The following is a 16120-nucleotide window of genomic DNA, read 5'->3' as shown; positions in this document are numbered from 1 at the left end:
CTTTCCCGGTGTTTACGCGCATGACATGCAAGGTGAGTGCCATTTTCTAACGATCTGCAGTGTTCTATGAGGCGCGTTTTGATGAAAGGGTCAGTGCGATCGGCAGCACCGCATGAAACAGGGATCTTGTACACCGCGTTTCGCCTACAGGCGGCCGATGGCTTTACATGTTTGATTTCACTTTTTTTTGCGCGTGCTGGCGTTTCCTTCTTCGGCTGCCTTTTTTTTCCTATCGCGCGACAAGTTCTCTTGAGCCTGTTCGGCGCAGAGAGCAAAATGTCAGCGCACAGCCACCGTGTTAAGCCCGTGAGCTGTACGATTAATAGGTATAATGATCAACTGCAAGTTTCTTTCGCTTCCTGCCCTGAGGCGCAGGCTTTGATATCCGTTGACATGTTTTACCATGCATGTTAAAGTTTTTGAAAAGGACGTGGCGCTACATGTACACACACAAAAAGACGAGGAGACGAAGGAGAGACGCTTTTGTGTAGGTATACATGTATGTGGCGCCATGTATTTTTAGAAAATCCAAAACCAACCAATACCCGCCAGCATACGTTACTACTCCACATCTCGCAAGCCGTGGAAATTAATTAATCCGGATAGGCAGCTGGGGACCTGAGGTTCAAGGCTTGCTTTCATCGCGTGGCGATACGACTCAAATAACGCAGCTCTTAAGGCTGTTTCAATGATGCGATTTTACCCACAGCTGCGGGCGATTTCCATCGTTTTGCGACAGAACGGCGAGGAGGTATTTTCTAATTTTATTAGTTTTTGTATAAATTAAGTTTGTATTTTTATTTTGTTTTTGTTATTTGGAAATTAGTTTATCTATTATTTATTCTTAGGCGTTCCAAAATGAAGGCACGTACTTTTACTTTTACTTGAATAATTTTTATGGATTTCACGTGTTCTTAAACCATGCACACATCAAATTAGCAATAAAAATGATTGACAACGTGCAGACTGTGTTTGCACTTTTTGCTGTGCCCACAGAAGGGGTTAAGGCCGCTGTACGGTCATTTTAGGGGCGCATGCTGGTGCGCACTCACCACTTCGCCGTACAATGGGGCGGATCTACGGCCGCATGCCCCTTGCGCATGGAGGGCGGACCAGCTTTCGGCCATATGAACGGATGCGACCGACGAGCCGCGCTGCTGCTATTGGCTGCTGTCCTGTCCTGTGACGTGTCATGCCCTCCTCCTTATTCTTACGTCGCTCGAGAAGCTGAGCGAGAAACCTGGCCCACGTGGTGGTAGCTATGGGAACATATTTGCCGCATGTTGCTATTACTAGTGTTCCCAGTGACTTCGAACTTTGCCGCGTTCAACAGCGGCGAGCTAGTTTCGCCCGAGTTTTTTAGCCGCCTACACTGAGTTGACAGTGTGGTCTTCATTGCCATCATCATCATCAGCTTGACTGCGCCCACAGCAGGACAAAGGGCTTTCCCATATCTCGCCAATTAATCCCGTCCTATGCCAGCTGCTGCCAGCCTATCCACACAAACTTCCTAACCTCGTCTAAGTTTCTTAACTTTCTGCCGCCCTCTGCTACTCTTGTCTTCTCTTGGAATCCACTCCGTTAACCTTAAGGATCAGCGGTCATGTTGCCTTCGCATTACATGCCCAGCCCAAGCCCATTTCTTCCTCTCGATTTCGACTAGGGTGTCATTGACCCGCGTTTGATCCCTAACATACATAACGGAAGCCGAAAGCCAAGCAGAGCTCATATATATACCATGCGCATCAGTCCGTAGAGTGAAAAGGAAGGCGCACACGCTGTGGACCGAGCACTGGGCACAGCACACGGACGACCACAACTACTAAAGCATGCTGACTACGTACTCAGAAATCCCGCAACGCTAAAGGCTCGACAGAAGGGAATACGCGCCACCGAATGAAGAACTGGACAAGTAGCAAAAGAAAATAACACTGAAAAGAATGCGAACAATTACATAATAAATCCCAAAAACTCTCAATGCTGTCTACACAGAAGACTATGAGCCACACTGTGGCATAGAGCCGTACCTATATATCCCAATGTATGGGCCTGCGAACACAACAAAGCAATAGAACGGATAAAAGAAACGACGATTGAGCGGTGGGAGAAATTGCTGTCCAGCTCACACCCGAAAGTACAGCAGGACCTCACCCTAAGGGCTGGAACGGCTGCAAGATCCCATCGAATTTCGGAAAAGGGGGACAAAGCAACAATTTCTTTTTCAGTTAACCTGTGTCCATCATCATCATTACACTCGCAGCAGCAGCCAGCGCCGAGACCGCAGCGCCGCTGCTAGGCTGCGAGACCGTTCTGACCGCCTTCGCTGCTGCTCGGTTCCCTCTGGCAAAGAAGGTAGTCTGTTATAAGTGCCGGCGTATAAGGGAGAATCAGCGATGAAAAGATTCAGTATTCTAAAATTTCGATTTTCAGCCCACCGAGTAAACTTACTTAACCCTGGCAAACGAGGAGGACGACGTCGAAGTTGGTCTCGAGCGCTGACATCGGAATGTAACAAACCAAATTCTTGCAGCCCAGTTTTAGACAGCTCCTCGGGTAAGTCGACCTTTCCACATGTTTCTGTCCGTGCCTCTCAGGAGCGCCTTTAGGGAGCGCTACACGTCATGGTCAAAGCGTATCCGCACCGAAAGAACCTCTGCCATGCTGGGCCTTCACGGCTGCGTCCCCATGCGCGGACTGATTGCCGGTCAGGTTTTGCAATAACCTTCCGCTTTCAAGACTGTTATGTGTGGTTTTATACTGAAGAGTGCGGTTATTCAGACGTATTAAACCCTGCGAAAGGGGAGAGCGCGAATATGCGTGCTAGATGCTGCGACCAAAGAGCTGGTAAAGCTCGCTTTCTACCAGCTTCATCAGAAGTAGCCGTGACAGGTTCCACGACATATCTTCTCATGCGTCCGGGATATTAGAAAGTCGAGGCGAACTACATTAGAGAGATCGATAGCTTGGCGACTTTGCTTCATCGTATAGAAGAAACCCTTCGTTTGCTGTTTCCTGTCTTCCTTCGCGCTTCGTCTTGTTCCGTTTCACACTAATCAGCGTGGGGGAAACTACGGCGTTGCGCGATTACGGCGCCATGCTGTGTGCACATAAGCAGATCGTGCCCGCCCCACACATAGCGCACCCAATACTCGGAGCCGCTTGGCATTTCTACTGCTTACCTCATGCGTACATCACGTGTGCACTCGCCGCACCGTTTTCAGTACGGTCACAACCAATGCGTGCGTCGCTGGCATGGGCTACAAGCACCGAACCATAGCACTGCCCTTTTCTGCATGCGCCATTGCCGATGAGCCCAAAAGCGTGAGCTCGCCTTTGCCGCGCCGCAGGACTGGAACCATGGCGGAGGGGGCTTTCGTGGAGGGCGACCAGGCGCCCAGGGACAAGGATGAGGAGCACGAGCGGGTCCCTTCCCGCCTCGTCGAAGAGCACGGCGACGACGCGCAGCTGACGGCGGCCGAGCCCGCCATGCAGCTGCAGCGCCTGAGCGACGTGGCGCTCGACGAAGGCATCATGGTCGGCGAGCTCCTCAAGAAGGGTCGCCTCAAGAACCCCACGCTCACGGACAGGAAGCCGCTGCTGCTGGATGACAAGAATCTGTCCGTGCTTCTCGAGGCCACGCAAAACATCACGCTCCGCTACCACCTGCTGGGAACCATCCAGGATCCCGAGACCCCGCCGCCGGCCAAGGTCGCCCTGCCCGCGAGCCCCCGTGCCCTGTCCAGCTCGGACGAAATGCTCTACTTCAAGGAGAAGGTGCGCAACGCGCCGGGACCCATCTTGGAGCGCCGGGGTGCCTCCTGCTCCAGGCTGCAGCTGGGAGCCGGCAGGACCAGCGGCGCCATTTCGGCCACAGAGAAACCAATTCTGCCGTCTGTCGCCGCCAAGTGCGCTCTCGCGCCGGCCTACTCTCCGTCCCAGCTGGACGTGGGCCGCGTCAAGTCCCAGATAGCTGGCCTAACGCTCAAGAAGTCGTCGCTGCTGCGCGCCGGCGATGGCGAGCAGGCGTGCCGCAAGCTGTCCAAGCTCACCCAAATTGTGATCGGCTCAGCCAACGCCAAGACTCAGCACTCGGCCCAACAGCGGCCGCAGCAGGCGGACTTCCTCGCTCCCGGCGAGCGAGATCTTAACGGCATCCGGGACCTGCCGCTGCTGGAGGTCCTGGACAGGTGCGACCTGGAGCCCGTGCCGGCTGCAGAGCGAGTGCGCCGCCGAGTGCGCCGCTACTACCGAGCAGACGTGTCGTGCAGCGGAAGCAGCGAGGGCGCCAGCAGTCTCGTCCAGCTAGACCTGTCCACGTTGCTGACCGACGCGAGCGAGCTGCCCCACGAGAGGGCTGTCCAGAGCGCCACGCTGTCGCCGCATGAGTCGTCCACGTCCTGGTACTCGTTCTACAGCGACCCCTCGAGTAGCAGGATGGTCCCCGCGCAGCGCGACTCGGCAAGTGGCTCGGAAGCCAGCTGGGCCGCAGCCCGCCGAGATCCATCACCCATTTTGGAGACGGCCGCGGAGTGCTGCAAGGCGTCATCGCTCATTCGCTATTTCGAGAGCATCCGGCCTCGCGCCCCGTAGGTGAAAAAAATAAAGCTGTATGGAGCGAGGCGCATAGTTTCTCGCTGAGGGAAACCCTCCGCCGCATATTTCAACTTCAGCCGCACTTGCTCTGAGCACCTCGTGTGTGGAAGGGCTCATCTTCCCCAACACAGCGCACTATACAGGGCGCATTTGCAGTGCCTGGACGCTAGCAACTGCAGACTATCCTGTTCCTCCGAGAATTCGCCTGTCTTTCAGTGCTTGAAAGAAAAAAGCCTTCAGAAGAACCACGCCATTTATGTGTGTTTGTGTTTTTTAGTCGGTCAGTTTCTTCTTGAAGCTCCTCAATTTCGATCGGTTTAAAGATTCAGTAATTAGTTGTCTGATAACTATGCCACAATGAAGCAAAAACCCATATCTGGTTTTGCTCTGGGTTTGGCATAGGCGACTGCCAAATGCACTTTCACTTCCATTGCGTCTACGGTGTCTTCGCCTAAATCTAATATTGTTTATACACGGGCATGACAACTTTCAACTCTCTTCAACCACGGTAACCTATCTCGAGGGAGATGCGCTCCATAAGGCCGCCGCGGTGTCTCGGTGATTATGCTGTTCACTAAGCAGCCGTTTGGGTGTGTTGGAATGGCGTGACTTGAAAGTTTAAGCACACAATGCGACAACAACCGCTCATGTGTCTCTCTTCACCGTCCTCGTCTGTTTTGGCGCCTTAACTATCACGTTAAGGAGCTCGGCTGGTGACCCGAAAGACACAGGTTCGGCCACGGCTGTCGCATTTCGATGGAGGCGAAATGCTAGAGTCCCGTGTACTGTGCGTTGTCAGTGCATGTGTACAAACCCAAGGTGGTCCAAATTATTCGCAGCCCTCCTGTACGGCGTCCCTTATAGCCCGAGTCGTTTTGAACGTTACTCTTAAATCCAGAACGAATGCAACCTTAAGGAGAGGAAGTTGAAAGAAACTCCTAGCAAAAGGAGACCGATCATCTCCCTCGAAGGGTGAGTGCTCTCGTTTTTAATGTGCTTTACTCCCGATTAGTAAATTACATTTTCCTCAATAATTTTATTCCATAAATTTTTATCGCACAAAATGACTATTCCAGCTCTTCGCTTTATGTATAACTAAATATAGCGACTGGACTGCATACTCTCAAATTAAAGTCGGTTTGTTGGCTTGCAATGATAATGCCATTCTTGTTTGCTTTGATGTTACGCGCATGCTTGCACCTCGTACGTGCAACATTCGTCCATGCCGTGTAGCGCTGTGAGGTTCCACGCATTCGCGCAACTCTCACTCGTTCCGCCAGCGAAGCGCCAGAGTGGAGAATTCGCACCCATTATCGCACAACGCGGCACAGCGGACGAAAGCATCGCGAAAGAACGTTTTATTGCGAAGCAATACTACTTTAGGTCGCACTTTAGCCCGTTCCGTGGCGAGGCGGTGGTAGGCACCATTGACCTTTAGCGCGACCTCGCTGCGTGACGTCACACCACGTGACCTAGAGTGACGTCACACCAGCTGTGTAAAAACGGGGCCCCATCTCACGCCGTCACGAGGCGAGGCGGTAGCCACCAACGGCGGCCTAACTCCCGCTCCTCTCACCAGGGGCGCTATGGTCGGTGTGACGTCACACCAGCTGTGTAAAAACGGGGCCCCATCTCACCCCGTCGCGAGGCGAGGCGGTAGCCACCAACGGCGGCCTAACTCCCGCTCCTCTCACCAGGGGCGCTACGGTCAGAGTGACGTCACACCAGCTGTATAAAACAGCTCCGCTCCTCTCGCCAAGGCAGTCATACAGCCAGATGTTACGATGGTGCCTACGAACAAGGCAGCTCGGCAGAATGCAAAGAGGAAGCATCAGCGAGCTACGGAGACGGAAGAAGAACGAGAAGAACGACTTTCTAAGCGGCGTGCCCATGGCGTGCCATGGGGGTGTTATGCAGACAACTTGGCCATCTACAACGTGGCCGAAACATACAAGCTACCGCTAATGCATCGTGAAGACGACGAGGAGACGTGCAAAAAACTGTATCGCATTTTGAGACGGGAACAATAACCCCAACATTTATTACGGCGTAACGCTACCGTACTTTAACGAACGCTACTGCAAGCACCGAGTGGGCATATCTTACGACGCGGAGAAAATGGAGTGTTACCGCACCGTCGGCCAATCGATACTGGAAGATTTTGTAATGGGCACGCTGGTGAGGGAAATGTTTGTCGGCATACACGGATTCGACGGATGACTTCCTCTTAGATGATTCACTGTAAGCCGTAACACTAGCATAACCCAAGACTACCACCAGCCATACTACCAGCTGATCCGAGAAGAACACACTATTGCTTCGCAATCACCAGGCTTAACCAAGCTAAGCCACGGCCGTTTTTTTTTAATGGCAAGTGTAGAAAACTTTTCTGAGATTGAGAAGTAGCAAAAACATTTCGCTTTTGAACGTGTAGGCCCCTCTGTTGCTCTCCTGATGTGGCGATCGCAGCGGTGAATCTGATACAAGGGGAGCGCATGGGCGCGCGGGGGGCATTCCTGTGGGGCGGGGGGTAAACATTTATTGAATATGTAAAAGGAGGTGTTTGGACCCAGCGTCACTACAGGGTGGTCACGGATTCGGCGGCCAACACGAGCCAGCAGAATGCACACAAACGGACGGCGGGCGGCACCATACCCGGATGAGGAGCCAAGATGGAAGTGGGGCATGTCTGCGAGGATGGAACAGCTGTTTGGCGTCAGTGACTGCTACGCAAGCAGCCAGGTTTCATGCAGCGTTTGAAGCCCTCATCACTGCCGCTTGGTCTCGTCCGTGTCGCACTTCGCTTTCTGTGTAGTTGGTTTTAACTGCCCTTTCGATTCTGCAGTACTTTTTTTGTTCTGCCGCGTTGAGGTGTAGCGCGTGTTTTCTTGTAGCCTGAGCCTTGCGCGGTCCCGAGAGGTAGCGCATGCGTGGATGCGTTTTTCTCTGATCAGCCCCTTTTGAAGCGTTGTTTTGGTGCAGAATAAACCGGTATCTTTAATGCTGACTGTGGATGTGTCACTCGTCGGGTGAGACCGCAGCTCGCGGACCATGTTTCCTGGAAGGCGGGGCCTTCAAACGTTATCCTATTGTGCGTTTGTACTATATGAACGGTGCCTAATGGCGTTGGCGAATCCTCTGTAAGGATCCGTACATGCGTGTGACACGGCGACAACTCTTTTTAGGCGAAACTCCACCGCGCTTCTTTAGGTCAAGGAAATTAAAGGCAGTTGCCAGTCGGCCGTGTGACAGGAGGAGTGCACAGCATAACTGCGTTGCTCCGACCTCACCTGGATATTAGACATACATATATGTCTCTTTCCCCAAAAACTTACTGAGAGCACTAGAGATGCTTACGTTCATTGAATGCTAAAGAATCTTTTAACCTAAAGGCTTTTGCAAGACGCCACTGACAAGACCTTTACCGTAAATACCTTAAATTTTGGACGTGAAAATATTTGAACTAGAGGCCTTCGCCATAAAGGCCCTTATCATTGCCAGTGCCATTAAAACGACCGTGAAGAGAGCATTTAATTTTTTTTTTTTGCAAACTCCGGCAGTTCGGCATCTCATGGCTTTGTTGCCCCTTCTCCGGGAGCGAAAGATGCATTTATTTCAAGGCGATTTGGATTAGAAGTTGAAAAATTTTTTCCTGCCGCTCTGGATAAAACTCGGGACTCTCTTAGGACATCATAGGACTAAGTGACGTGAAACATGACGTAAACGCAGACTCCATGATTTCTGCCGGCTAGCTGTGCGGTCTAGCAGCAGCCGAAATGGAAGCTACCGCCATCCGCACGTACGTTGAAGGCATCTATCGGCCGTCGCTACTGTCGATTCGTTTACGTTTACAACGGCGTCTTGCCAGCGTTACGATGGCTACCGTTCCCAAACCCGACAACGAAGTTCTCGCCAAGAACTCCGGCCCGCACTTGAGCGTCCTCAACCCCACAGAGCCTGCGATGCTTTCGAGGGCTGGTGCGGCCGGATGTCAAGATTGTTCAAGCGCCGAGGAGCCAGCTGCCGATCGGCAGCAAGTGCGGCGGGAGCAGTCATCGCCGAGCCACCGTCACGACTAATGAGTTGAGAATGGTGCGTGCGGACATTTTTGAGTTGTGTAATAATAGTCCTCGTAGACGTGCTGCCCAGCGTCTTGGTACGTTTACTAACTTGCCGAGCGGTGCGTTTTCTATTAGAAAAGCTCGTGCAAAATTAGCTAGCCTTAGGCGCTTTCCTCTTCCTTCTCCGAAGCCTATGATTGCAAGGTGCACGAAAGCAACATTTAAAGGCTGGCAGCAGCTATGTCGCCTACCATCACGAGGAGCTGTGATAATAATAATAATAATAATCGTCCAAGGTGGAACTCGATTAAGAACTGGACGCCCCACTCCAGTTGTAGTCAACATAGTGCTGCGCGCGTGTATGTTTGTTGCTTCATCATGAATTAATCACGCGCACAACCTGGACACATTTCTTATTGTGTAAATAGTTTGTATATACTACTTCTCCCCCTATCCTCTCTTGCTGTCCCCTAACCTCTTTCATTTCATTTCTCCTTTCTGCCTGCAATCCTTTATTTCCGCTGCCCCAGCTCAGGTTCTTCAGTATCGATGGCAGATGCCGGCGCTAGCAAACATCGTTTCCTTCCTCTTTATTACTGTTTTAATAAAAACCACTTATTACTACTACTTTCCAACCCTGTACATGTCCTTATATGCAGACGACATACCTCGGTGGTGCCGGGAACCACCGGGGGAGGAGCTCCGCGTGCGGGGGTGCCTTCAATTACCTCTGACCACAATCGACGCCAGCTTCCACTGCCTTGGTCTGTCGCTGAGCGCGGACAAATCGGTGGCCATGGCCTCCGTTTTGCGCTCGCGCGCGCACCTTGCGCCACTCTCACTGGACGGGACTCCGATTCTTTGGCGTAAAACGGTGCAGCACCTTGGCCTGGACATCTACTGGCGCCTCTCCTTCCGCCCCGCGGCGACCAAGGCCTGTCTACAGATGAAGAGGATCACCGCCGCGGTGCACAAGCTCACCGCTCGAGGACAGGGCATCTCCCAGCAAGCCGCACTGCGGCTATGCAATGCCGCAGCTTTGGGGGCGGCGCTCTGTGCGCTGCCGCTCATCACGGTGCGCGCAAGCCGTGTTGGAAGAAACTCTAGCTCCAGCACGGCAAGTCCCTGCGGGTGTGCCTCGGCCTGCCCAAAAACTCACAGTGCGCCGCAACGTTGGCCGAGGCAGGAGCGTGGCCACTAGAGCTACAAGCAGCGCGCAGTGTTACGTTTCGCCTGCGACGCGCGGTATAGCCGGCGCGGATGCAACGGACGCCGGGGATTCGTTCAAAGTGGCGGTCATTTTGGGCCCGTTCAGTGCTGCCGTAACGCCTCCCGCCTAGCGCGTCCAGGCAGGTTTCAATGCCACGTGTCGTCGTGTGTGCGTGTGTGTGTGTGTGTGTGTGCATGTTGGTGCCCACGCTTGTCAAAGCGCGGCAGCCGGGGAGAGGAGCTCCCCAACTGGGAGGCGAGGAGGTCTGACCGGCGCCGGCCCGGCGGACGCGCACGTCACGTCTGAACATGTCAGAGCGTCGCCGTATCGGGCGCCTCATCCCAAGCCGTTCCTTCTTGCCCTCGACTCCGTGGGTATAAAGGGAGCTGCCCCGGACGCCAGAGAGACTTCGATTTAGAGATGGGCATAACGGCTCACTTCAGTGAGCGGCTCAGAACGGCTCCGCTCACTGAAGTGAGCCGGATCATTTGAACGGCTCACCCGCTCACTTGGGTCGCTCAGGAAAGAGCCGGGTCTTTTGAGCAACTCCTTTAAAGAACGAGTGAGCCGTGGTTCTTTCCTTTCCACTCCCTCTCTCCACAAGTGCGGCGCAGGGACCATCACTTTTTTTTCTTTTCCTTCCGCATGCTACCGGCTCCTTCAAGCGCGTCTCTATGCGTCGCGGGCCTCCGCTATCTGATATTTCTGGGACGAGCCAGTGGGTTAGTGGCACCGCCAGTTAGCTGAGAAAAAAAAAGAAAGAAAACTTGTCATCCTTCGAGAGGCGACGCGCAGGTGGGGCGGGGAAGGAAAAGAGCATCACGCAGTAAGGGTAAGGGTTCGCGTAATAATAGGTTTTTCGGAAATTTTCGTTATGTGTTTTTTCTTTTATCCAAGCCCTGGGCTCGAGGTTGTGTCAAACTTCAGGGCTGTACGTGGCTACCTTCATTGGTTATCGAAACTTAGGACGGGCCTCGAAATACGGCCGCTCTAACTTCTTTGTTTATAAAACTTACAAAAACGCAAGCAAATGCATTACAAATCACAAGTCGGTATTGCCTAGTTTAGCTAGAGGCCCCGTGCAGTGACTTGTAATTCTGCAAATATACCTAGGCTTTAACACGTGGGTCGATAAGGTCTTGTAGTGTATGTTCTCTGTGTGAGAATTACCTTTTTTTAGTTACAGTTAGTTCGGCCGTCTGTGTGAGATCTGCTTCTGTAACTCAGTTTGCCTTTGTACATTTATGTAGATATATTTCCTCTCTTCATCATCTGCATTCGACAATCGTCCCCATCGTCAAACACTGCCTGGAGAGGCCCTGTTCCTCTCTTAAGAAAAGGAAGAGACCATGCCTGAATTTACTACACGGCTATTTTACTGATGCATATATCGTTTTGTTTTCAAGAAAGCCAAATAACTAGCAGGTTACACTGTAACCTCTGCTATAGAGTTTAGTTATTTGCCTTTAAAAAAAGCGATATGTGCATTAGTAGAATAACCGTGTTATAGGTATTTTTACTAATACCTTCGAAATGTTGCACCAGCTCACGATGCACGATCAGTGGGAGTCGTGAGACATCGCTCGAACAACAGCTGTCAACGAACGGCGCCATCCTTTGCCAATGATTTGCCAGAAGACACGTTCTGAGCGAAACAGCGCTCGCGGACAACGGACGACAACAAGGAAGACACAACACCGCAGGACAACACAAAGCGAGGACAAGCTCTGCGAGCGCTCTTTTACTCGGAATGCATCGCAACCAACTCGCCCAGAAATACACACTTTGCCAGAAGACCCGGCTCTGATTGAACGGTTCTTCGAACGGCTCACTGAACGACAGAGAAGCGCCCCTTCAAAACAGCCGCACGGCTCACTGAACGAGAGAGAAGCGGATCTCCAAAAGAGCCGCACGGCTCACTGGACGAGAGAAGCGCCTCTCCAAAAGAGCCGCACGGCTCACTGCACGAGAGAAGCAGTTCACCAAAAGAGCGACTCTCCAAAAGAGCCAAACGGCTCACTGAACGAGAGAATCGGTTCACCAGAAGAGCGGCTCTCCAAAAGAGCCAAACGGCTCACTGAGCCAAAGACCCGGCTCTTCAAAAGATCCGGATCTCCAAAGGAGCCAAACGGCTCACTGAGCCAAAGACCCGGCTCTTCAAAAGATCCGGATCTCCAAAGGAGCCATTCGGCTCACTGAGCCGAAGACCCGGCTCTTCAAAAGATCCGGATCTCCAAAGGAGCCAAACGGCTCACCGAGCCGAAGACCCGGCTCTTCAAAAGAGCCGGATCTCCAAAGGAGCCAAACGGCTCACTGAGCCGAAGACCCGGCTCTTCAAAAGAGCCGGATCTTTTGAAGAGCCGGGTCTTCGGCTCAGTGAGCCGAATGGCTCCTTTGGAGATCCGGATCTCTCGTTCAGCGAGCGGGCGACCCGTTCACTCAACCGGCTTTCTCGCACTGCTAATAGATGGCGAGCAAATCGCACCCAGCAGCTCTGGCGGACGGTTCGACACAGCTAACTGAACGACAAACCAGCTTTCTCGCACTGCTAACAGATGGCGGGAAAATCGCACCCGGCAGAAGACCCAGCGACACAGCTCTGACGGAACAGACAGTTCGCCGTTCGGCACGGATCACTACGCTGGATTACGGTCCTATGGATCAGTGAGCCGGATCTCCAAAAGAACCGCCGCTCACGTTTACTGAGCCACGGCTCACCCGCTCTTTTAAAAGAGCGGATCAGAAGATCCGGCTCACTCCTCAGCGACCCATCTCTACTTCGATTTCTTCCTTCGAGTAACGTGGTCGCCCTGACCGGCTGCTCTTTTGCGATGCCAGAATAAACAAGTTGTTCTGTTGCCAGTCGACTCATCCTTTGCCGGGACCTTCGGATGTTTCCAGCTTTGCCCCAGGCCGCCAGGCCAACGCTACCCTTGGGGCTTGCAACCCATTTGCAACAATTGGTGGCAGCGGTGGGATCCCGACAACGGAGGCCAGCAGCGAAGATATGCGGTCAGCTGTATGCTGAGCAGCACAACGACCATCCGGGAGCAGTGCAACGAGCCCTGTGTGATGACTGGTTGCCTGCAGCGGAACGACTGCGCTGAATTCTTGGCTGCGAGGTTTGGTGAGTGCGGGACTTTCTTCTTCTGAGTTTTGCCGGGCTTTTGTTAGTGTCAGAAACAGAGCTGGTAATTGTGTTGTCGTTGCTGCCGGGTTAGTTTGCGGCAAGACAATAGTAGGCAGTAGAGAAAGCAGCATTCGGAGCAGCCATGGATTTGAAGTCGTTGCGCAAACCGAAATTGCTGGAGCTTGCAAGAGAGTTGGGTCTGGATGTCTCAGACAAACTCAGAAAACCAGAACTGCTAAGGGCTATTCTTGAGTTGGAGGCTGAGGATGACGAGCTGTCGGAATGCCTTGAGACCATTGAGGAGAGGGAGCAAAAAGAGGAGCGCGAACGTAAAGAGCAGAAAGACGAGCGCGAACGTAAAGAACAAAAAGATAAAGACGAGCGCGACTGTCAACACGCTTTGGAAATGAAGTGTCTCGAGGTAGAGATGGAACGCGCTCGTAATGGAAGTCAGGCACACGGTGCAGGAGAACGGGTATCGTTCAAAATGACTGACCTGATGCGGCCGTTTAAGCTTGGAGAGGACATTGGTTTGTTCCTGGTTAACTTTGAGCGAACGTGCGAGAAGCAGGGGTTCTCTCGGGAAACGTGGCCACAGCGCTTGCTCACTTTGTTACCCGCCGAGGCGGCCGACGTAGTCGCTCGCTTGAAGAGAGAGGAGGCAGAGGATTTCGACCAAGTGAAATCGAGTCTGCTAAAAAAGTACAGGCTGTCAGCGGAGGCGTTCCGTCGGAAGTTTCGGGAAAATGAAAAAGGCAGAAGTGAGTCATATACAGAGTTTGCCTACAGGCTTATGTCAAACATGCAGGAGTGGCTCAAAGACGAGAAAGCGTTTGGTGACCACGAGAAAATTCTGCAGTGTTTCGGGCTAGAACAGTTTTATAGTCGGTTACCTGAGAACGTGCGGTACTGGGTCTTGGATAGGCCAGACGTTAGTACAGTGGCTAAAGCCGCCGAGCTAGCCGAGGAGTTTGTGACGCGTCGGGCTCGCGGAGCTAAGGACGGTCAAAAGGGTGAATTTGGCTCCAAGTCTGAGAGGCCGAAGTTCACACCCATGAGAGCAAGGGGGGACACACGTAGTGCGGATGCGAGTGAAAGCAGTCCGACCGAACGTAAGGAGACGGCGGCAGCCGAAGCCGAACGCAGAAAGCGGTTCGAGAGGAGGCAAGCGCGCGTGTGTTATACGTGCCAGAAGCCGGGTCACTTTTCGGCGCAGTGTCCAGAAACAAAAAGAGAAGTCGTGTGTTTGTCATTATGTAGCACTGACGAGAACATGAAGCTTCTCGAGCCTTACATGCGAGACTTCCTCGTGAACGGGAAAGAGTGCCGAGTGCTTCGTGATTCCGCAGCTACAATGGATGTAGTTCACCCCTCTTACGTAGAACCCGATATGTTCACGGGCGAGTGCGCATGGATCAAGCAAGCCGTGGAAGCTCATAGCGTGTGTCTGCCCGTAGCAAACGTGCTTATTGAAGGACCTTTCGGAGCACTTGAGACGGAGGCCGTAGTGTCATCTATGCTGCCCCCCCAGTACCCGTACCTATTTTCGAACAGGTCCGATCACTTCCTGCGCGAGAAGGGGCTTTTGTTTGGTGAGGCTAGCGTTCAGGCCTTAACCAGACCGAGAGTTCGGGAGCTCGCTGCAAAGGCGGTAGTTGCGGGGCCGACGTTGCCGAACAATGAAAAAGGGTCGGAGGCGCAGCAAGCTGGTAATCAGAGCACGTCCGAACTGAATAAAATTGAGCCTGTAGCGTTGAAGGCACCAGGCACTGGAGAGGAAATGCCCGACACGGGAAAGTTAGAAGAGCTTCCGGTCGAGCTTCCGGGACTAAGCTCAGTGACGAACAGGGAAGACACTGATCAGGTCATTAGTGACTTAATCATTAAAGCACCACTGTCGCCTGAGCAGAAAACCGAACTACACCAACTCTTACAAGAGTTTCAAGGTCAGTTCTCTGAGAGGCCTGGTAGGACTTCTGTCCTTACTCATGATATAGAACTTACCTCCCCAGAGCCAGTACGATCCAAGGCGTACTGGGTGTCACCCCGCCAGCGCGATATTATGGAGGCTGAGGTAAAGAAAATGCTACAGCTAGGTGTTATTGAGGCGGGTGAGAGTGATTATACCTCCCCTTTGATTTTAGTTGAGGTACCGGGCAAGGAACCTCGTCCTTGCGTCGACTACCGCAGGCTTAATTCCATTACTAAGGATCAAATTTATCCGATCCCTAACATCGAGGAGCGCCTTGAGAAAGTTAGTAGCGCTCAGTTTATTTCCACCCTAGATCTTGTCAGGGGTTATTGGCAGGTTCCACTTACAGAAGAGGCTAGTAGGTATGCGGCGTTCATTTCACCAATGGGAACATTCCGTCCTAAAGTTTTGAGTTTTGGTTTGAAGAACGCGCCATACTGCTTTTCGAGCCTCATGGACAAAGTGTTGCGGGGACAGGAAGAATTTGCTTTACCGTATTTAGACGACGTAGCGATATTCTCCGCATCCTGGTGTGAGCATATGGCACACTTGCGGGCAGTGCTAACCCGCCTGCGCGAAGCGGGCTTGACAGTCAAGGCTCCCAAGTGCCAATTAGCACAGGCCGAGGTTGTCTACCTCGGTCACGTGATTGGACAGGGTCGTCGCCGCCCCTCTGAAATAAAGGTGGCCGCTGTGCGAGACTTCCCGCAACCGCGCACGAAGACCGATATTCGGTCGTTCTTAGGTGTCGCCGGCTACTATCAGAGGTACATCCCCAGGTACTCCGATATCGCGGCTCCCCTGACGGATGCTCTAAGAAAAACAGAGCCCCAAACAGTCGTCTGGGGCGAGACAAAGGAAAGAGCTTTTAGCGCCCTAAAGAGCGCCCTAACAAGCCAGCCTGTGCTACGATCGCCAGACTACACGAAAGGGTTCGTTGTTCAGTGCGATGCTAGTGAGCGAGGCATGGGCGTTGTACTGTGCCAAAGGGAAAATGGAGAAGTGGAACACCCCGTCCTGTATGCTAGTCGTAAGCTGACCTGTCGTGAGCAGGCGTACAGCGCCACCGAGAAAGAGTGTGCGTGTCTCGTGTGGGCCGTTCAGAAATTGTCATGCTACCTAGCCGGCTCGAGGTTTATCATTGAGACGGACCA

The 16120-nt window shown here is 52.7% G+C and overlaps 1 protein-coding gene across 1 annotated transcript; it reads left to right on the top strand.

Annotated features, from left to right (window-relative positions):
* Positions 1-2284: 2284 nt before the first annotated feature.
* Positions 2285-4664, top strand: LOC144097528 (uncharacterized). Its single transcript, XM_077630227.1, has 3 exons — positions 2285-2352; positions 2431-2553; positions 3348-4664. Exon 3 carries the CDS (start codon positions 3358-3360, stop codon positions 4588-4590), a length of 1233 nt encoding a protein of 410 aa, XP_077486353.1. The 5' UTR covers positions 2285-2352; positions 2431-2553; positions 3348-3357; the 3' UTR covers positions 4591-4664.
* The last annotated feature ends 11456 nt before the right edge of the window (positions 4665-16120 follow it).

Source organism: Amblyomma americanum, chromosome 7 (genome assembly GCF_052857255.1).
Source record: "Amblyomma americanum isolate KBUSLIRL-KWMA chromosome 7, ASM5285725v1, whole genome shotgun sequence".
Lineage (NCBI taxonomy): Eukaryota > Metazoa > Arthropoda > Arachnida > Ixodida > Ixodidae > Amblyomma > Amblyomma americanum.
Note: the sequence above shows the minus strand (reverse complement) of the source record. Positions and strands in the feature narration are given on the sequence as shown.